This window comes from Drosophila suzukii, chromosome X (genome assembly GCF_043229965.1).
Source record: "Drosophila suzukii chromosome X, CBGP_Dsuzu_IsoJpt1.0, whole genome shotgun sequence".
In the NCBI taxonomy this organism is placed as follows: Eukaryota; Metazoa; Arthropoda; class Insecta; order Diptera; family Drosophilidae; genus Drosophila; species Drosophila suzukii.
The window spans coordinates 7,148,010-7,170,002 of record NC_092084.1 but is presented as its reverse complement, the minus strand read 5'-3'; the positions used below and the strand labels follow the sequence as shown (position 1 = coordinate 7,170,002).

General features: G+C 37.5%; 1 protein-coding gene across 50 annotated transcripts in view; it reads right to left on the bottom strand.

Annotated features, from left to right (window-relative positions):
• The window catches only part of trol (terribly reduced optic lobes), an 85,998-nt gene that overhangs the window by 47,770 nt on the left and 16,235 nt on the right, over positions 1–21,993 (bottom strand). For 37 of the 50 annotated variants that reach the window (XM_070997315.1, XM_070997328.1, XM_070997330.1 and 34 more), the window contains exons 3-8: positions 12,711–13,188; positions 12,322–12,499; positions 12,083–12,246; positions 11,630–11,725; positions 10,878–11,066; positions 10,138–10,428 (exon numbers count right to left, since the gene is read on the bottom strand). In XM_070997315.1, the coding sequence (XP_070853416.1) occupies positions 10,138–10,428; positions 10,878–11,066; positions 11,630–11,725; positions 12,083–12,246; positions 12,322–12,499; positions 12,711–13,188 (1,396 nt within the window). Of the gene's footprint in view, positions 1–101; positions 263–4,521; positions 4,659–10,137; positions 10,429–10,877; positions 11,067–11,629; positions 11,726–12,082; positions 12,247–12,321; positions 12,500–12,710; positions 13,189–21,993 lie in introns of those variants that run through there. The other 13 variants (XM_070997320.1, XM_070997358.1, XM_070997359.1 and 10 more) reach the window with 6 other exon arrangements.

Below are 21,993 nucleotides of genomic sequence, written 5' to 3'. Positions count from 1 at the left end.
GTTTTAAAGTGTAAAAAATTATAAATATAAATTTTTTTAAGGTTTTAAAAGCAATTATTATTTTTTTAATAAATTTTTAATTTCTTTTTTTTGGGACTTACCACCGTAGGCGACATAGGTGCCGCGGGCATAGCTTTTTTGGGGCTTTTCAATGACGATCAGGACCGCCAGCAGCCAAAAAGCTGCCCTCAGGCGCCGTCCCATCGCGGATGCGAAATTCGGATGCGGATGCGGATGCGGAAGCGCGAGCTAGGGTGAAAAACTAAAAAAAAAAACATCGTTGGAAGAAGGGTAATTTCCAGCTCAATCTTGGCTCCTCAAGCCTCAACTGGTTTTCTCCTTTCTTTTTTTGTTTTCTCGAGCAGCTCTTTTGAATTGTGCGAAAATTTCTGCTTCTGTTCTGGCGCATAAAAATCACAGCAGGGGTTTAAGGGGTTCAGAGGTCGGAAAGAGGCGGACAAAGGGGCGTAGGGGCAAAGGGGGGGGGCGTGGTGACTGCACCCGGCGAGCGGCGACACTTCCGCTGGCAAACTGAACGCATTAACAACAACAACAACAAAAAGAAGGATACTTTAACAAACATTTCCGTTACAAATGAAAGCAATGAAGGACCCAAAACAACCCGCCCACGGGTGACCAACACACACTGCCACCCACTCGATGGTGACCCACACACTTCCACCTCCAACTCCACCCACTAGTGAAGTCCACTCCGGACTTCCGTCTTTGTCTATGCGGCCAAAAGTCGAGAAGTGGCTGGGCTACACTCAAAAAAAATGAGATTATATTTAAAAATAAATCTATAGAAAAAATATAACTCAACCAATCGAGTTGAAATGTGCTAAATTTTATGATTATAAAGCAATCTTCTTTCCAAGAATTAATAAATATTTTAAAATTTTAATTATAATATCATGTTGAAATCATTTTCCCCTGTGTATAGTCAAAAAGAGCAAGTGCGAACCTAGTGCCATTAAGTGTTTGCTTAATTTTAAATAACGCAACGCCAGAGAATCCCTTTTCAAGGATGAAGGGCCCCCCGCCAGGAGCAGGCTTCATCAGCATTCAATTGTTCGGCCTTCATATCTGTACAACATTCTCAAATATATATATATTTCCATATTATAAAGAAGATTCCCATTTCTTTTTGTGTGCGTCCTTTGCAGGGGTGTCAAATGAAAATTGAAGCAGAAATGACAATAAAAAAAAAAACCTTTATCAGCTTGCTGGAAAATATACGTATTTATATTGTAATGGTAAATATTGCTCCTGATTTTCCTCAACTCTTATGTACAAATTAAATATATTACTGGGATCTAGGGAAATGCATTTCTTATGTTCTCATGTTTAACTTATTTTAATGCCAAGTATTAGCCTTGGTTTTGTATCGTTCTGACAAATCTTCAAAATTATTCAATCGCTTTAGCCACATGTTTTGATCTTTCAAACACGATTTTCCATGAATTACGTAATCCCATTTGGAGAGCAAACATTCCAATGAGCATATTTCCAAAGTACATATCGATTTGGATCTGACTCACTGCATTTATCGTGAATTATTACCGAGCAAACATATCCAAAACGTGACCAATTAATACCCATTTCGTATGGCCCACTATATAATCCACTTCCCGAAGAATCAGCGGTTTCTTTTCCGTCCCGCTGTGCAAATTTTCGCAAAATGGGCAGGCAAAAAAAAATATATGAAAATTTCGCGCATAAATTACAACAAATTGCTGGCATTTTTTGTTTCCCTAATGAACTTGAACTTGAGATGTTTATGTGTGTGCCATATATGAATCTGAGGGATAATGTAGAGCAAACTGGCGGACATCGGACATCTGAGTGCAAAGTCGAGTGGCGATTGTCGATTGTGAAAGGTTTTCGTTTTCGTTTCAGTTTCAGTTTTGGTTTATTTTTCTGTATTATTTAATTTTTTTCTTTTTCCTTTTCTTTCTTTTTTTTTGAGGGGCAGATAAACGTATCTGTGAGATACGCGCCTAAAAGCTTTGTTGTTTATGCGGTTTTGGCAAGATGCCTGCATTTTTCAATTATTATATCGCAAAAAAAAAGTTGTTTGCCGCCGGGCCCAGAGAGTATGTTTCAATTAACCGAGCATTAAAGGAATGCTTTTAGTTTGTAGTTTGTCCAAACGGTAAGTGGTCTTTAGTCTTCAGACTTCAGCATTCAGTATTCAGTACTCAGTATGCAGCCTCCAGCCAGCAGCGTTTTGGCCAAGTTTCGAGTTACCCAACATGTTACGCATAATAAATTGGTGAATTGCAACGCCGCCAACACACAACACACAATAAAGGCTTTTCGTTAATGAGATGGAGATGCTCCGGCAGAGATCCCATTCACCGAAGATGCATTCATCCCAAAAACCCACGGGTCCGGCATCCAGGATCCGCGGGTTGTTGTTAATGATGAGTTTTTGGAGCCATTAGAAACTCAAATTGCGGCCAAGTTTTTAGCCAAACTCCCACCAACCACCAACCACCGACCACCACCCACAACGCCTTCATATTAACCGTCATTAAAATTAATGATGCACATCATGCTTTATCTAATGTCCGTTTAAGAACGCCAAGTGGCAAGTGCATTCAACGCAAAAAGCGTTATGGTTATTCAGCGGATAAAAAGGAAGTTTATTTTGGGATATGCAAGCCTCTACAGTAAGACACATATTACTGATCATAATTCAATCAACTTTAGGTTGGCTTAAAAAAAAACACACGAGTGAAATATTATTAAACAACATTCTGACTAAAAAGCTCTATAAAGTCTTAAGATCTTTAAAGCTTAATTATTAATTCATGGAAATACATTAATCAAACACCGTAATCTAATTTCTTTCAATGATATTATATTAAATTCCCGAAGCGCCAGAATACACCATCGGTATAAAGTATACCATTCAAATTCCTTGAAACTTCAAAGTTTAGATGATAAATTCTCAAAAATCCCCTTCCTTAAATACAATTTTTTGAATCAACAAAAACTTCTCTCTAACAACAAATATTGGCCAAATTGGCAAAGGGAAAAAGTGCTGAAATTGCAGAAAGTTTGCACACTCGTTTTCCCACAAGCTCCGCAAGACGATCCCGCCGATCCTGACATTATAACATTGGAATTAGCATTAATATTGTGCCGAGCAAAGCAAATTGCATTTTTCTGACAGCCAATGAAGTAAAAATAACTGAAGAACTGAAGAGCCGAAGAATGCAGATTCCAGAAAGTCCAGAATAAGGAAAATCAGAGCGTATTCCGAAAATAGCTTTGGTTCATCCATATTTGGCAGGTTATTTTTGTCAGCCTCCGTCGGGAAATTTGTCAGCGCCTTTCACCCGCGATTCCCCCGATTTTCCCGATTATCCCCAGCTATTTTCGGGGGCTTTCGTAGTGTCGAGGTGTTTCGAGGGCGTGTTGCTATATCAAGTGAGCAATCAGTGTCAGAGATATTTAACATTTTTACCTCGCCTGTTTGTTTTTTGCCTCCGCCGAACGAGATTTATATGCCCAATCTCTCCCGTTGGCTCCTCTAAACTTCTTTGATTGAGATTTACGACCTGGCAACAGGCGACACACGGCAATGTGCAATCGAAATCACAACAACAATCACAACATTAATGGCATTAATAGCAATCACCTCAAAATGCAACCGCAAGAGCAACAATAACATTGGGGTACCACAACATGTCAGCCAGCTAAATTAATAACCGATGGCAAATATTTGGTTTTATCCATTCGCAATGGGTGAGCTGAGCAAACATTGTTTGGATGAGTTTATCGCTCGACTTCAACTGATCTTGTTTGGCGTGCTACTCTTGAAAGCAGCTCTCAAAATAAATGAAGTTTACAATAGGTATATGGCTTATAGACCCAAAAAAAGATAAAAACATTTAATTTATAACATTTTTTTAGGTAATAAAATAAAGGCATGTCTTAAGGACAAAAAGAATTATCTTTTTATATTTTGTAAAACTTTTTAACCCACTAATTGTAACGTTTCAAAAAGTTAATCAACTTTAAAAACCACTAAAAATGCCTATTCAACTTGTTTATCCAATTAAAATTGAAGACTTCAAAATCAAATACTTTAAAAAAGAGTAACCAAGTTAAAAATATTATAAATCAAAAAGAATAAATGACCCTTAGTTCCTAACACTTGACTGCTTATTTCACAGAACCTTAAATATTAACACAAATATGTTTTTCAAGCCTTAGAAAGTCGAAAATCCATAAGAATTTACAGAAATTAAGGGGATAAATCACATTCTCTAGAGCAAGTTATTAAACTTGCTTAGTATTTTATCTACAAATGCCGTGAAAAGTAAGTCCAAAATCAACACGGAGGAGTCACTGGGAAGAGATAGGTTCGCACGAGCTGAGATCACGCACACAGAACAGAAATTGCAGAGGATTTTGCACACCAAAAGGCTGTATTATTTTGCTTTGATGTTCGTTTACAGTTTCCAACACAATTGCAAAAAAAAAATGGTAACAAAAAAATGGTTTTACACTTTTCTTGTATTATAACTGGGGCCGATTTGTGGGGAATCCGAGAAGTAAGGATATTCTGGTACTAATGAGCTGGAGCCAAAGTCGCGCCAACGTATCGCACACGCAAACGCTTCACGTTGAACTGAATCTGAATACTGAATCGAAAACTCAGAAGCCTCGCAAGCGTTCGTTGAGCAGGCGTAGCGGAATCGCTCGTGCCGCACACAAAACACGAAGCTCGAAAGCCGAGGCCCGACAGCGGAAAAGCCAAAAGAAAAGCGACGACGTGGGAAAAGCCGAACGAACAGCCAACCAGATGATGGCAGAAGTTGCCAAAGGTTCTAGCTGCAACATGTTGCTGCTGGCGGATGGAAAAAAAAAAACCTTGCTGGAATGTCAACAAAAACAGAAAACAAAATGTACTTCTTAAAATATTACCTAATTAACCACAAAAAATAATCAAAATTATTAAAATTATGGTAAAATCATGAACATGAAAGTGGGTTACAATTTAGACCCTTGTTTAAAAGAAATATTTGAATGTAGAATATTAGGGAACACAAAACAAACTCACAGAAGTATCCCACGTCAAAATCGGGATCCAATAACTCAAGTTATGGAATCTGGGAAAGCAGTTTTGGGGTCCCATACTCAAACCCATTAGAAATACGGAAAAATGTAACATAAAAACAGGATAAACTGTTGACCCGCCTTTAAAGGTATTATTTTAACGTAGATCGTTAGAGAATTCAACCACAAGCTCATAGAGGTATCCCACTTCCAAATCGGGAGCCAAAAACTCAAGTTATGGAATCTAGAAGTGCAGTTTTGGGGTTCCATACTGAGAACCATTAGAAATACGGAAAAAAGTAACATGAAAACATGCTAAAATTTTGACCATCCTTTAAAGGTAATATTTAAATGTATATCGTTAGAGAATTTATCCACAAACTCATAGAGGTATCCCACTTCCAAATCACGATCCAATAACTTAAGTTATGGAATCTGGAAGTGCAGTTTTGGAGTCCCATACTGAGACCCATTAGAAATACGGAAAAAAGTAACATGAAAACAGGCTAAAATTTAGACCTTCTTTTAAAGGTATTATTTTAATGTGCATCGTTAGATAATTCAACCACAAACTCATAGAGGTATCCCACTTCCAAATCACGATCCAATAACTTAAGTTATGGAACCTAGAAGTGCAGTTTTGGGGTCCCAGTATACCAAAAAAATAAAAGATCAACATTTATTACAATGAAATAAATATTGATTAACTTTAAAAGCCAACCCAGTGTTTGCAACATGTTGCCAGGTTGGCTGGCAAATTGAAAAACTACAATATGCTGCGCTTGCGCCAAAGTCTCAAATTAGACAGAATTTTTGGCATACATATATGTTGCCAACTTTTAACCTTTTCTTTTTTTTAAAATATTATATCCTTTTTTGTATGCACTATTTTTAGCATTTTATATTGCCTATTAAACAAAAGAAGCAGCAGCAATAGGAAGCAACACCGACGCGCCAAGCTTTTCACTTTTTCATTGCAACACACTTTTCGTTTATACGCATGCCTTAGTTTCGAAGTAAAATGTTTCGATGGAAATAATATTGCAAGACCCATTAATACCCAAATGGGGCGCAAATTTCGTATCTGCAATTAAATAACTCATATCTATTGGGGTGCTTAAGTTTGCGCTATGAAATGTACAAATGAAATAAATAGATAGGAAACGGAATTTTATATCTTATTCATAATTATATGAAAAGGTATATTTTAGGGAGGTGAATTGCAAAATAACATTAAAAGACGTGTAAACACAGCCACAGATCCACACACAGGCACACACCCAAGCGAAGCTCATCAGACATGCACAACTCCCCCGAGGGGGCGGTGGGCGAAGGTCGGAGGGCGTGGCAGGGGTTGGCATTGTTTGCTGTTATGCTTTTTTATGATTTCAACAGATTTTTCCCAGGTCTCTAAGGCCAAAGGGTCGTTGCAAATTGTAGTAAAATTGCGACGGAAAAATCTTCATATTCTTAAAAAGGAAAAATTCTTAATGAACATTTTTTCTAAGTAGGAACTTAATATTGCAGAATTTCATATGTTATGTAAAATGTGACTGACCGCAGCATTTGCATACCTTTTTTACGTAGTGAACGAATAATATATGGCCCATAGAACATGATTTAGGACAGATGTCAAAAGTTGTCAACAATAAACTTGCCTTTCGAAAAGCTTAGAATTACAAAAAGCAAAGAGTCATGCGCATATAACATGTATATATGATTGAAATGCCTACCTACCAAGCTAAGACTATAAATTCTTATAAAACTAGTAATACAATTTGTTCTCCATATTCTCCATATTCTTTCCCATTTCTTATATGCACCATTCTATGTTTTTCACAAATGCCTCCCAAACTAAATGATAAATTCTTATAGAACTAGTAATACAAGTACTTTCCTTATCTTGTAAAGGGTATATTTGGGTCTCCTTTTCCATTTTCTATATGTACCTTTCCATATTTTGTATATGATTGAAGTACCACATACCAAGCTAAAACTATAAATTCATGTAAAATTATTAATACAAGTATTCTCCATATTTTGTTAAGGGTATCTTTGGGTCTCCTTTCACATTTCCTATATGCACCATTCTATATTTTGTCTTCCCCTTCTTTTGTTTTCCATTTGCTGTTTGGTTTGTGTACTTCTTTCTTGGCTTAATTTTCGCCCTTTTTGGCGCTTGGCGAGAAAAGAAAAGCGTTGGCTGGCAAATTCAATTTGCATATGTGTGGCCACCTAGATGTTGCCCACTTTCCTTGTCCATTTGTGCATTGTTTTTTTTTGTAGCTGAGCTTTTTTGGTTTTTTTTGTTTTGAATTTGTGTGGTTGTTGGGTGAGCACATTGAAATCTGCAGCCATTTAACATAGTTCAGGCAAACTGAAGCCGCTAATTGACTCGCGGGCAAAAATAGAAAAAAATATAAAAAATGAGGGGAGGGAAAAGTGCAAGTTGTCTTTGCCAAATTTAATCAACAAAAACCAAATGCAGCCGCAAAAGCGCACAAAAAAATATATGTTTATGCACATATGGCTCATAAATTCAACTTTGAATACCAAATTACAAAGTGGGCGAGGGCCAAAAAGGGTGGTTGTAATTACATTTCCCAACTACATTGCATAATGATAAAAGCAGGGCCGCACAAAATTCCAAAATACAAAATACAATTCAAGCTTCAAGTGCAAGCTGTGCACAGCTTCCATTGACGCACTTTCGAAACCATTCGAAAAGCCACGGAAGTTTCGAATTTCAGAATGACAACAACGAGTGTAATACCAGCAACAAATGACAAAAAAAAAGCATAAAAATGCGAGGAGTGTAGAAAAAACAAATAGCTGCATTGAAATCCACGAATATTGCCTTCATTAACCCAAATGGCAAACATGGAACCGAGCTGAAGAATCCGACTCAAGGTCTGTTGGCCGATGGCCAAGAATTTGAGCTCGAGCTCAATTAAAAAAAAATATATTTGTTTATCAGTAGAAAAACAATTGAAAGGGTTGTCAATTAACACAAAGCACTGACCTTAACTGGGTCTATCAGTTTTGAGAAAAAAAAAATTTCACTTTAATTTTTTATGAAAAATGAATAGTAAATATAATGAATAATTTACTCTTAGTTAGTATTAGTTAGTATTATTATATATTATGAGGACCGTATTATGTGTGTAAAAAGCCTTTATAAATACTGTCCCAAGCAATTCCTGCGCATCCCCATTTTACTCCACTTTCTCAGCTTCTTTTCTGTTTTTATTTTTGAATGCCCTGGAGTGGAGTGTTGAAAATTCATTAAATTTCCAAGGACACAACTTTTTTTTCATGCTTGGTGCGTGTGTGTTTTTTGGTGCTTGGTGTTTGGTGGGTGGCGACCTCTGGCATTGCATTTAATCTCGTTGACAGCACTTAACACGCCCCCAAAAGTAGTAAAAGCGAGCTGGGTAGCTGCGAGCTGGATATAAGGAGTCAGGATTCAGGACTCAGGATTTCGGGGTGGTTCCTGTTGTTCTTGCACTGCAAGAGGATTATTTAAGTTTATAATACGCTTAGGGGTAATTTTAATCTGTTGCAAATTGTTTTTGCTGTTAGCTGTCGACACATTGCACAGAAAAAAAAAACAGCCACACTCTCTATGGGCACACACACACACACACACACACACTGACTGTCGGACCCCAAATCACCATCTATATAACATATTTTTTCTCTCGTTGCGCTCCCCGACTTTTGTGGCATATTTCATGGATATTGTAATCTGGTTTTTTGGGTTGCTAGAACTGCGGTTTCTGTATGGATGTGGGTGGGAAGTTGGTTTGTAATTTCACTTTTTGGTAGAACACGCTTGCTTCGTCTTTTTGTCTCCGCTGCCATTTACATTTATGTTTTTTGTATTCGCTTCCTTTCTCACTGCAATTTGCACAGCATGAGTTTGGATGAGGAGAAAGCAGAAAAATAAAAAAAATAATAAACAGATTGGGGGTGGTAAGTGTTGATGTAAAGTGTTCAGGGTCAATGAGAGGACACGATTGTGCGAAATTTGAATACATTTCGGCAGTCCGAAGCTGAGAAAGCAGCATGGAATTCATTTGGAAAAGTGAAGCATGCCAAATGTATTTTTTTTAAATAATATTTAATTAGTTTCTGTTTCTTACCACAATTTTAAAGAAGGTTTTCGAAATAACACACAAAAAACACTATTTTCTGAAGCTATTAGGAAATCTTGCACAAAATGCAGTCCCAATAAAATGAAAAATTCATGAATGGCATGCCGAAAATGCATAACTCTGCAAAGATCGGGTGGATTTCCATATAATTTCTGAATTCCCTTCCCCAATTAGAAGTGAAATATTGAAGCGGAAATTTCTATAATTTAACCAGAATGAATCTATGGAAAGCATTCGATTATGTGCCAAAAGACGCTGCCTCATCGGGGACCAATGGATTCCACTGCATTGGAAATCCATTAGAAAATCAAATATTTAACCCAATTGACCGCCTGCGAAGGAAAACTTAATTCAAGTCGAAAGAGCAGAACAACGAGCAAATGGCCATAAATAAAATACAAAAGATACTGCACAGAACAAAATGAACAGAATGGCATGTGTGGCACTCAGTGGAAATATTCGTTTATCGGGCCAATTAATATGCGGAATTTATTTGGCCATTACAAAGAGCATAGTTTTGAATTAGCGGACCACAGAACGATCACAGAACGCAGACACTAAAGCAATGAGATCACCGAAAATGGGGAAATGCAATCGAGCAAAGGGACTTCAAGAAAAATAAGGAAACGTCCATAGTAGAGTGCTAATAAAACCATCAAATGTTTTTGCAGATGCATTAGGACATATTCAGAAATATTGTATTTAAATCGGGGTCGGAGTCAGGGTAAGGGGTTTTCTGAAAACCGAAAAATCCCAACCAATTCCTGACTACGCCCTTTACCTAAGATAATAAATTTTATTGTACTGTTGCAGACGCTTAAAATGAAACAAACCATTTTTAGCCAGAACATAAAATTAATTATAAAAAAACCAAAATTAAATGAAGCAAAAGAATCCAAAAACTTACCTGGTTTTTGATCTGGTTCAGGTTCTGGTTCGGGTTCGGGTTCAGGTTCAGGTTCAGGTTCGGGTTCAGGTTCTGGTTCGGGCTCCGGTTCAGGCTCAGGCTCAGGCTCTGGCTCTGGTTCAGGCTCTGGTTCTGGTTCTGGCTCAGGTTCCTGTTCTGGTTCCGGTTCAGGCTCCTGTTCGCGAGGACAGCCAGCCTCGTCCGTCTGATCCTGACAATCGATATTTCTATCGCAGCGTTTTGCGAGCGGCAGACACCTGTTATCGCATTTGAACTCAAGTTCATTGCAAGCTAAGGGGCGCAAAATTAAAAAGAAAATACAAAATACAAATCAAAATTAAAATCAAAGCAATAGAAAAAGCCAAATAAAATGGAAATGAACTAACGATTTGGCCGGGTACTCTCGAAATTGATGAATATGTCGGGTAAAATATAGAGCTGCAAAAACATTAATCGAATATCGAAATTACGAACATATAAGTTCTATATGCTTATTTGTATTTAAGCGCCGCGAATTCTTGAGTTAATTATCATATCTTAAAAATAAAAGCCCCAATCTTAGATTGATCGATTGTTTTGCAGCTCTATCTAGCGATCAGAAGAAATATTGAGCTATAAGATGAGTCCCCCTAGACGAGTTGTTTTAGTACAGAGATGTGGGGATTAAACGATTTAGAACGATCGATGATAAGGTGGAGATCTCTGGGAATGATCTATTAATGAACTCCTAAGACATTTACCGCAGCCTTCCTCGTCCTCGCCATCGGGACATTGGCTCGTTCCATCGCATCGCATTTCATCGCAAATGGTTTTTCCGCTCAAGCGACATTTGAAGGTGGCATCTCCACGACAGCTTCCGGAGTCTTCGCTGCCGGAGCCCTCCACCTCATCCGTGGGCAATGCCACATTGGTGTCTTCCACAGAGAAATCTGTGAGGTCAAAAAGTGGATTAGTGATGGGACATTGAAGTTCTGGGCAATTTCCCAAAGGACGTAGAGACAGAATTGGAGACAGAGATCACAGGAATGGAGACAGAGTGGAGCGGATGGCATGAAGCGGCACAGAATCGATGATGAGAGACATTCACAGAGGTCAAGGGGTCACAATGTCACGTACACACAGGTCACCTTCTTAAGCACACATAAAGGTCCACTCCGGATTTCATTCGGTTTTGCATCTTACTCGCTTTAAAAAAACTAGGCCATTTTTTTTTAAGTACCCTCAAAATAACTTATTTTCAAGATTATCACAGCTACAATAGGACTAGAGTTCTACAAAATATGAGCATACTGGTTTAAAATATCAAAATGTTATTGGTTTTTAATCCCTCTCAACTAAAAGTCAAAGAAGTAATGAGATAATAAAAACCAGAGCAGACCCATAGGTTATGTTAGCGCTGTTTACTAGTTTTTTATCGCGGTTTGAAAATTGCCAGGTTAATCACATAAGGGCAATCTCGAAATTTCGGCTTGTCGCGGATCGGTGGACAAACCTTGTAGTCCTCTTATTGGATTTGCATCACGACCCACATCCACTGGAGTTAGTCTCGGTCTTACCAACTTGTAACGCCTACTGGCAACATTATCTTCTGGGGGTATATATTCCGGGGTTGTTTTAGGGGTTTTTGGGTAAAGAAAAAATATTGATTTCCGTGATTTGAATTAACGAATATAGATGCAAACTTATTAAAAAAAAAAACGGTTGTGCCAAAGAAAATATGTATAAAATATGAGAAATATGGAGACGGTCTTTTTCGTTGCATATTTTTAGAAAGCTTTATGGGTGATTTCAAAATTTAAATTTTTTTTTGAATTTCTAATAATTAGTTTGCATCCCTTATGCGGGAAAGAAGATATCAAAGGTTTCTACAAGCGGCATCTCACACCAAAGCATATTGCAGGAAAAGAGAGAGAAGCTTATGAGAAATGGATCCTTAAGAACTTACCATTCGATTCGGTGAAGGAAAAGACGCCACCAGTGCTGGCGCCCAATTGATGGATCCGCTCGTAGGTAATCAACTGCTGCTCTAACTTAATTCCAAAGTCGTTGATGGAACTGGGCAGCTCTACCCTAAGTTGGACGCGAATTTGAAAATGGTCCTGTGTGGGTCTAAGGGGGATAAGTATTATTAGAAATTGTTTTGAACAATGGGTTTTTTTTATAGGAATATGTTGTTTGACTCACTCGACTCGCTCTAGAATGCTGTGAATTTCCTGTTCCTCATCATCGTTACCTTCGTAATTGCTATGGAAGAAAGTGCGCAGATTGTCGTCGATAAGTTTTTGCAGGTTCTGGAACTGAATGCTTTCCGGATCCTTGAAATCGCTGGAATATGGTTCACTAACGACAAAGTATGTTCGATCTAAGAGAGCAAATATAAGAACAATTAGTAAACGTTACAAATTTATTAAGAAATTACAAATAATTTGGTTTAAGGTTCAGTTCAGATTAGTTCTTAGGTTCTTATAACGAAAATGTAGTATACAATTATGGAGTGTCCTGAAGAATTCGCGTTCTGATTATTTGTGTGAGGAGTTCTGCCAGTTCATTAAGTGTATGAAGAATTGACTTACAGATGGTGGTTTCCTCCTCGTGGTAGCCGGATGCCTCGTTCTCGTCGTAAAGGTCGGATGCCCGCTTGCGAGGATCGGTAAGGCGATTGAAGACGACGTGATTGGCCCGTTTGGCCAGGCGTTGCTTCTCCAGCTGGCGCTCCATTCGCAGCTGCTTCTCTCGACTCTGGATCTCCTTCTGCTGGCGGCGAAGCTCCTTCTGGCGGGCCTCGCGATTACGTCGCCGTTGCAGCTGCAACTCACGTTCCTTCTCCTGCTCGTCGTCGGCGCCGAAGAAACGGTTTATGGAGCGGCGGACGCGATGGAACTTCTGGCTAAACCAGGACGAGTCATTCTCCTCCGACACCTTATCCTCTAGGGGAGTATAGAGCTTATCGGCCTGCAGGAAGGCGACATCGTCATCGAACTCGCCACTGTCCTGCAGTGAGTGTCCGTCTGCCAGTACAAAGTCCCCATCATCGTCGATATTCTTAATTTGCTAAAATGATAGAAATAATCCATATTAATAAATGTATCGAAGCAAGAACCACAAGAGTTGTAAAATTATAATTATGAAATGCGAAGCCCTGCAATTACTTGTTATCAAATCTGAGCAGTTTTTCCCTCCTTTATCCAACAGCTTTAAATAAGTATTCCATTTTATATATAGTTTTCTTTCCAAAGCAAAAAAACTTTTACATTCGGTTGTTGTCTTTGCTAAGTAGTAGAGTGATGCGCTGCAGTTTTACAAGCACTGTGTCTTGGCTAGATTCTCACCACAATTGCAGAAAATAACATGGCTGTTAGCTTTAACATTATTTGGAGCTGGAGAAAATGTACCTTATCTTTGGGAGTTCTGTTATCTAAATTATATTTTTCGAAGGCTTAAAACAAAAACATTTGGTTTAATGTATAGTATCATATAAGCTCTTAAATTCCAGTAAGTCCATAAAGAATTTCAGAAGTTATGTTCCTTTTTGTCAATTCCCTCACTTGTAAATCTCTTTTCAATACCCACTAGTCCCTCGCCCCTGTCTTTTTTACCCACTTCAGATCTATTTCGGTCGACTTTTTAATTGAGCATTGATTTCAAGTGTAAATTTCTTTTCATTTTTTTCTTCGGTAATTGGTTCTGGCACTATTTTCGGTTTACCCCGTGCCCAGAGTTTTTTTTTTATAGTTTCCCAACCTATTTTTCTTTGGAGTGGAAGTGTCAGGAAAAGACGCGTGCTACGTCATATTTATTGTTGCCTTTGGCTGATTAAAAGCACTTGCCCCGCATGTTCAACATGTGCCACACACACACAATAGTGCCCCGCCCCTTTTCACTTGGCCACCGCCTTCTTTTGACGACCCCTCACCCCTAAACTTTCCCGATCCCCTCAGACAAACGATCATATCTGGTCACAAAATTGATGTTCTATGCTCTCTTTTTGCCCAAGGAAAGCTTTTCTTCTGCTCCGCTCTTCCCACGTTTCCCATGCACAAAAGAAAATAATGTATTATATGTACATATGTAAAACCAAAACGAAAACAATTATATTTTAAAAATTTTCAAGATGCACTATATAAAGTACTTTGAAAACTATGTTTACCACAAGTCTAATTATAGTTTGACTTCAAATTCTTGTTATGATATATCTATATTCTATACAAATTTATTTAAATATCTATCTAATATACATTACTTCAATATGACAAATATTTTCATCATTTATATCTTTCTGTTAGTGTAATGAATGGTATGTGGGCCAAATGTGCATTGCCCCGGGAACCTTCTATCCTCTTATCGAAATACTTCGATAAACTAAAAAGATAATGGAAAACACAGGAATGGCAGATAGCAATTGGAGGTGGGAAGAAAGGTGAGAACATATGGATGAGAGTACTGTGTCTTCCTCTTCTTTAATTTGCTAGCACACAAAAAACTGGAAAACGTTTTAGAATAAATCGAGTATCTAAAGTGGATATTCATCTTTAATTAATGTAAACTTTTCACAAATACTTTAAAAAATTTTAACTTCAAAGATATTAAAATCAATGTTAAACAAACTTCAGTGACGAATTCCGCCGGATTGTTTTGGTTTGATTGTTGCTTTGAGTTTTAAGCGTTGTCTGCGTCTTGTCTACGCCGTGTCTGATTTTCTTTATCGAGGGTGGATGGGTGGAAAGTGGGTTTGTTTTGTGTGGTTTTGGCTGAACGGCTGTCTTATGAGGCTGCATAGTCACGTGCCACGACTTTGAAGTTGTCCCATGTTTTTCGGCAAGTTTGTGCTTGCTCGGTGTGTGTTGCACATAATAATGCTGTCGAAATCAGGTCTAAGCTATCGATATCACGTTAAAGAGTGCCTCCAATCGATTAGCTCTAATAATTAACATCAAATGCGGATTGAGTAAACGTTTCTGCCTTAAATTGTTACTATAATAGGAAAACCCCAAGCGCATAAAATGAAACTTTAAACGAAGTCCAAAAATTTGGTAAACTATACAAAATTAAAGAGCCAAAAATTGAAGTATAACAACGTTCCCTTTTTGAAACTCAGAAATTAAAACATTGCTCTATCAAATTTATTGAATCCCATGCAATCCCTTGCCATTTTTCAAGGGGTTTCATCATTTTTAACCGATCTATAACCGATTCCTTTCCTATTTTCTGATGAGGTGCCATCTGCTGACCGTTTGTAGCCTCGATTCCGTCGGCATGCTTGACACAGATTCCTTTCCTAGCGTTTATTGTGATTACTCGAGCTGTTCGCTAATGCAAAAAAACAGCATGGCCTGATCACTGCAGTGGCTTTCAAACTGTGCCGCCCACAACGTATTAAATGCACAGTGGATTCCCAAGAAAAGGAATTAATTACAATTCGGGAAACTTCAAATATTTGATTTAACTTTGTACATTTTACAAATAATTTATTTTTAATATTTATTATCATTTTAATTCCTAGCTTTTGATATATTAGGAACCAGTAATTATGATCACTGATCTATTTAACATAGAATCTTAGCTTTTGTTTATAAAGTTTGGTATTGAGTGTTCTTAAATGAAGTATTTTGAGTTTAGTGCTACCTCTGCTGCCACCACTGTAAATGCCATTTGCAATCTGAAATGAGTGTCGAAATGAATTATTACGCATACGCAACGTGCGAACGGCTAGCGGTGAAAATAAATAAATACGCTGGCGTGGAAACAATGAGAAATGTTTAAATTTATGTGGCCGCCCAATTAGATGACAACGCAGTGTCCTTGAACCCATTTTTGCGAAATGCATCTGCATCTGTATCTAGATTTATGCAAGTGAAAAGTGGGGGGGAACAGAGCCGGGGAAAGCCGAAGAAAATGGGGGAAAATAAGCAGACAGAATGCCTGGCTACTGTCAATTGTCTCAACTTGTTGCTCATGTGTTTGTTGTGGTGGGGTGGTGTGTTGTTATGGGGGTTTTCCATCATCAAGTGGGTCAGTTCGGGGCGGAAGGTCGTGATTTTTACCACCCACGCCCAATAAAATCAGTATGCGTGCATTGAACCCTCAAATGGACAAGGCATTCTTTTAGATTTTTTGATTTTTTAGATTTTTATTTCTGCCCTGGCTCATTTCCTGCAAGACAAATTACACATTGAGACTGGGCCACTCCCCCCTTTTGGGCCAGTCATAAATTTGGCGCACATATGTGTGCTGGCAATTTATTTTCATCATGTTCAAAAATCGCAGCAGACAGCCGGCCAATTCTCGTTAAATCGATCGTATATACATTTCTTTTTTTTCGGGGGAAAGGGACAGGACAGAAAACCGAAAGAAAAAGTTATTGACTAACTGACTGACTGACTGACTGCGCACAATTTGTGGCCAAAAGGCACGCCAGACGGTGGGCGGCTGTCCTGGGGGCGTGGCAGGCCCAAAAACTCTCAGCTCGCAGGCCACAATAGACCACAAAAATAAAACCAACACACAAAGGTACAAAATACAAAAAGAGCAAAATCAACATAGGATAGGACGTAGGCGATAAAGAAATGGAATTCGGGATGCATTTCCAGAAGGTTATAAGAACTAAATGGCTTTACATAAATTGTATTAATTTGCAGGGAGTCAAAAATTAGAGATTATATCATTAAAACATTTCTTATAATATTGCATTAAATATATCTCTGTAATATCCAGTATCCATGTGATATGATATAATAATAAAATCCAATAGTCACAATAGTATGACATCCTAAAATATTCTACGTAAACCGAAGGCATTACAATAAGTACATAGATAGTAAAAATTAAGGTTCTGATTTTTTTGATCCATAGTGACTACGTACATCCCTGCCACAAAGAGTATCAAGAATTAGGCTGAAACAGACACTGTCTACCAAGCACACATGTGGCCAACTTTGTGTATTGGCCACAATTATCACTGAAAAGCGAGACGGTGTGTGGAAAGCGGGAAAGCGTAGATGGAAAAGTGAGGGAAATGGAAAGGAAATTGAGGGTTGAAACATACGAAAATTTGATTAAAAACTAGCGTCAAGGTAATTGCCAGACAAATTCCTCTTCCTCGCCTCCAAAATAACAGAAAACAGAAATAAAACAAAAAATTGTAAATTTAGAGGAAGGGGTAGAAAGTGCAGCGAGTGACATCAAGCTAAAGAATCTGGGTCTGTGGAGCAAGTGCAAAGCAATTGACGCCATAATCCTCCGCCTAGAGAAGATTACGCGACATGATGGCCGTCAATCATCATTTCGAGATTCAGCCAGAAATTCCGCTGGGAGCGACCTGGGTAAGAAGTGCCCGGTTACCGGGTTATACGGTTATACGGTTGGGTACCCACATTTCTATATATACATATACTGAAGATTTAGATTCCGATTTGGATTTGCAATCCCGAGAACGCGCTCAGCAGGAAATATTTAGCGCTGCACTCTTATGTCTCATGTGCTTAATTAAACTGTACGTTTTAGCAATTGCTTTGATTTAATTAGTTTTTCCCCCATTTCTTTTTCGTTTTTCTTCTCTGTGGGCGTCAATAGAACTCGGGCGATGATCACCGTACATAGTTATCTTCCTGATCATTCGCAGTTTCGTTCACATCAAAGACAGATTTTTCCAAACACGGGATTTCCGCTGGAAAATTCGATCCTTCTGAGTTTCGATACTTTGTAATACGTATGTTTTAATGATTTAAATTACTTATGGTAAAGTTTCAACCCCTCAGGTTGTATTCTATATCTTTTACTCAGTTTATAAATGGAAATATAGTAAAAGTGAATCAAAAGGAAAGCTGCAAGGCAAACATTCCTGCCTTCATTCACTTGCTCTTTCTGCTTAATTCTCCCATGGAAACCTTTCATTTCGCTGACATAAACAAATAATTCAATTCAGCTGTTGCCTTCTTGATTGCCACTGTGAACTGACCTGTTGTTTTTATTTCCATTATTATTATTTACTCGGGGCACAGATCTCGAACCCTGGACCACCTGCTCATCCAGAGATTCGTGTGGGATGCACTTACAATGGGGAGGAAATTAAATTCCACACAACAATGGGTTAAGAGCAAGGGACACGGAAATGAGAGGATATATTGTCGGGTGTTTTAACTTTGAATTTAGTATGCTTACTAAGTTTTTAAACCATTAATCTCTTTATTTTAAAACAACTATTAATTCTAGAGGTTATTTGTTTAGATTTTTTTGACTCTGTGCTTCTTGTTTCACAATATTTGATTTTTTAATTGCACGGATTGTAGGGAAACCAAAACATCCTTATAGAATGTACATTATAATAGATTGCTCCTATTATACCCATTTATTATACCTAATTTATTCTGATTGTTGTTAGGAAAACAAAACCTCCTATAGTATTCACATTTAAATTAATACTTTTTTTGTAGAAAAATATCCATAAATATTTCGTACATTGCAATAGATCTTTTTCCTCTCTATGTGCCCATCATACCCTTTCCAGGGTATCAGAAACAAACAGTCAACAAAGTGGTTACACTGACACCTGCTTGAGCTGTGATTTGTGGCAAAAAGCAAGTCAAAGTTCAGCGCAGCCTGACAATGTTGTTGACGCTAATATGTATGTTTTGTTTTCCCTTTTTTTTCTTTTGTTATTATGTTGCACAAACTCATTTAAATGTTGAAGCCACTCCAAGGTTGTCACGTCCTGCGGCATGAAAAAGAAGAAAAAACGCCAGAAAAACACAGAGAAATATAAAAAATATAGAGGAGCACGCTTGGCGACTGTTGATCCTGGGCGCTTTGATGTCTCTGTGTGATTCCTCTCCCCAGGAAAAATTCAGGATGCCACTCACGTTTTGGCAATTTCTCATAAAACAAACGACCATTAACGCCTTTAAGTTGTCGGCAGCATTTCGCCAGCTTTTCACCCCCCCCCCCCCCCCTGACCACTATCTTCCCCGCCTTTCTTTTTTTTTTTGTGACATGAGGCTTGAGGCTTGATACTTGAGGCTTCTTGGCCAGCTTGGCTTGGTTGACTTGGTTCGTGCCTCATATTAAGTTGTCAGCCAGCTTGAGCCACTCCCCCCGCCCCCTTTTGGCCCACAGAATGTATATATATAGCTCAGGAAGTGCAGTTACTTTGTTGTTGCTGGTCCTAAGCCCCGTTTAATGGTCGAAAATTTGTTCTTTCTTCAGGGCTGCATACACACAGAAAAAAATTAATCGAAATCATATTATACTATATTCATATCACATATTCATATTCATATCATATATTTCTAATAATTTAACTACCAAAAACATAATTTTATACAATTAAAATCTATATTCAACTATAAACTTAATTTAAAAAGTTGATTTATAAATCATAAGTAAATCAATTTAATAAATATTTCCATTTTTAATGTGCTTTAGGAATTTAAAAAATATTTTTTGTATAGTTTTCTACTCCTCAAATTTCTAATAAAGGAATTATATTTCTGTTTCATTAAAAACTTTAAATATATTTTTTATTTTACACAGAGAGAATTATTCAAGTAAATTGTTCTTGAATTGAGAACATTTGTTCTTAAATACCGTACATTTTGGTATCAATGTTCTCAATATTAGAACGAAAAAGTTAAATTCAGTTTACTTAACAACTTTTTGATAAGAATACACTACTAACTGGAGATATACAATGTAAATGTCGACTTGATTCGAGCAAAATAAAAATATTTTCAACTTCAAAAATGTTGTTCTACTTTTAAGAACATTTTCAACTCAGATGAGAACGTCAGAATTTTCTGTGTGTAGTTTTAATATAAGCATTTTAACATTTTTTAAGAATTCTGAAAGTACTAGTTTTATAGTATAGAATATAGTATTGAGTTTAACACAGATAAAACAAATAAATATTTGTATATTTAAATAATATGTAGGTATTGAAAGTCCTTCTAAAATGAATCTCAAACGAACTCTGCTACAGGGAATCCTAGACGATTTAACACACTCCTTTGGAAGGTGTTAATTATTTCTCCCTGTTGATGGGGTCGATTGCAGGGAAACTATCGATGCTGCAGCCCCACCCCCACAAGACACCCAACCACCTACCCAACCGCTGACACAACAAAGCCAATTTGCGTGCGTAATTTGTGGCACTTAGAAGCTACGTGACAATGATGCGGATGCTCCTGCGGATGTCCCTGTCCTCATCCTGCCACTTTCAGGTGCCTTTGGCTGTCATTTGTCTGCATTAGCAAAGGCAAGAGAAAGCAAAAAAAAAATTGGAGGGCGGTATGCGGAGCAGTCCATCAATTTGCATTACCCGTCTACCTGAACCGAGACTTTCTTGGCCCTCCAACAATTGCGCGTAATTAATGTGTCTAATTAAGTTACAAATTTGGTGAAAAAAAAAATGTAATAAAAAATGTAATGAGTACCAAACAATTTCTTGTTAATATTACAGGCATTAATTGCTATTAATAGAAATTCATTTTCATTTAATGTTTGTTTAGATGTAAATTCTTAGTTTATAGAGTATATTATGCTTTTTTATTTTTTCTGGATATTTTTTCTGTTCTCACGGACCAAAAGTATTCGCTGATTTTTGTGCACATTTTGATTGCTCTTACGATTGTTGCCAACTTTTATGAGCCATGTTCTCGGCACTTACGCGGCTCTTTACACTTTGTTTTTATTTTTTATACCAATGCTTTTATTGCCCTCTTGTTTTGGCCATTCGCGCATATTTTGTAATAATCTGAAGCTGAGTAATAACCCCTTTGAAGGGGTTTGGTATCAGATTTTATGGGACCACGTGTGTGTGTGTGTGCCCTCAAACCCCCAATATTTATAGTGATGACTTCAGATAGAGGCGAAAATTGCGTAAGAGTCAGGGTTATATTTTCATTAAATCCATTTTATTTTGACAGGCCCATCAATTTGTGCTGGCTTTCTTCTGTTGTGAAAAGCTGATCTGATAAATTTGTTGAGATATTTAACACATTTTGTGTTTCCAATTTGTTTACACATGTTCGTCATCTATTTTCAACTGTTCCTTCCTTTTTTTTTTGATGACCCCAAAATAGCTTAAAACAATTTGTTGTGTGGCCCTTTGATTGCCGGTTATTTGTTTAAATGAAATTGAATTGCTTTATTGGCAGGCCTGCATATTCATCAAAAAAAAAAAGAATTTCTCTTTGCCTGGTTATCGTTTAGTTTAGAGTCCCAATGGCCTCAATTTGCTGTGTGTGCCTTGATATTTTTCTTTTTCTTCTTTTTTTTTTTTATTTTGTACAAGCTGATTATGAAGGCAGCAGGCGAATTGCCCGTACACATATGTATGTATTTTATTAAAATGCGTGTGCTGTGTGTGGATCGGTCGCATTCGGCGTTCGAGGAAGTGAATTCGAATTTCAATGACTTGAACTTCTATAAAAAGCATTTACGCAATTTGTTCTTCAGCTGTTCAGGCTGCTGAATCAATTTGTTGTTGTGGTGCGTTTTATTACACACATTTTAGCTAGCCTTTATTTATAGTCAGACGTTGCCTGATAACACAAAACACTCGGCTACAGCGATATTCAATATTCCACAAGTAGTAAAAAGCACCTCAACTTCTGATTATTGATTGCGTTTTATTGAATGAATATTAATTAATAGCAATAAATTGGTCAAAGCGACACTGGAAGAAATTCAAATCATTTCTGTGAGTGAGGTGGGAAAAATGAAAGGTAATAGTAAGGCTCAACAAAAAGTTAAAGCTGCATATATTTAAAATAATAATCCATTGTTAAGCAAATCAAACAAAACACTTAAGAACTACATATTCATAATACTTTCCTAGCTCTTTCTTATTAATATATTAAATAG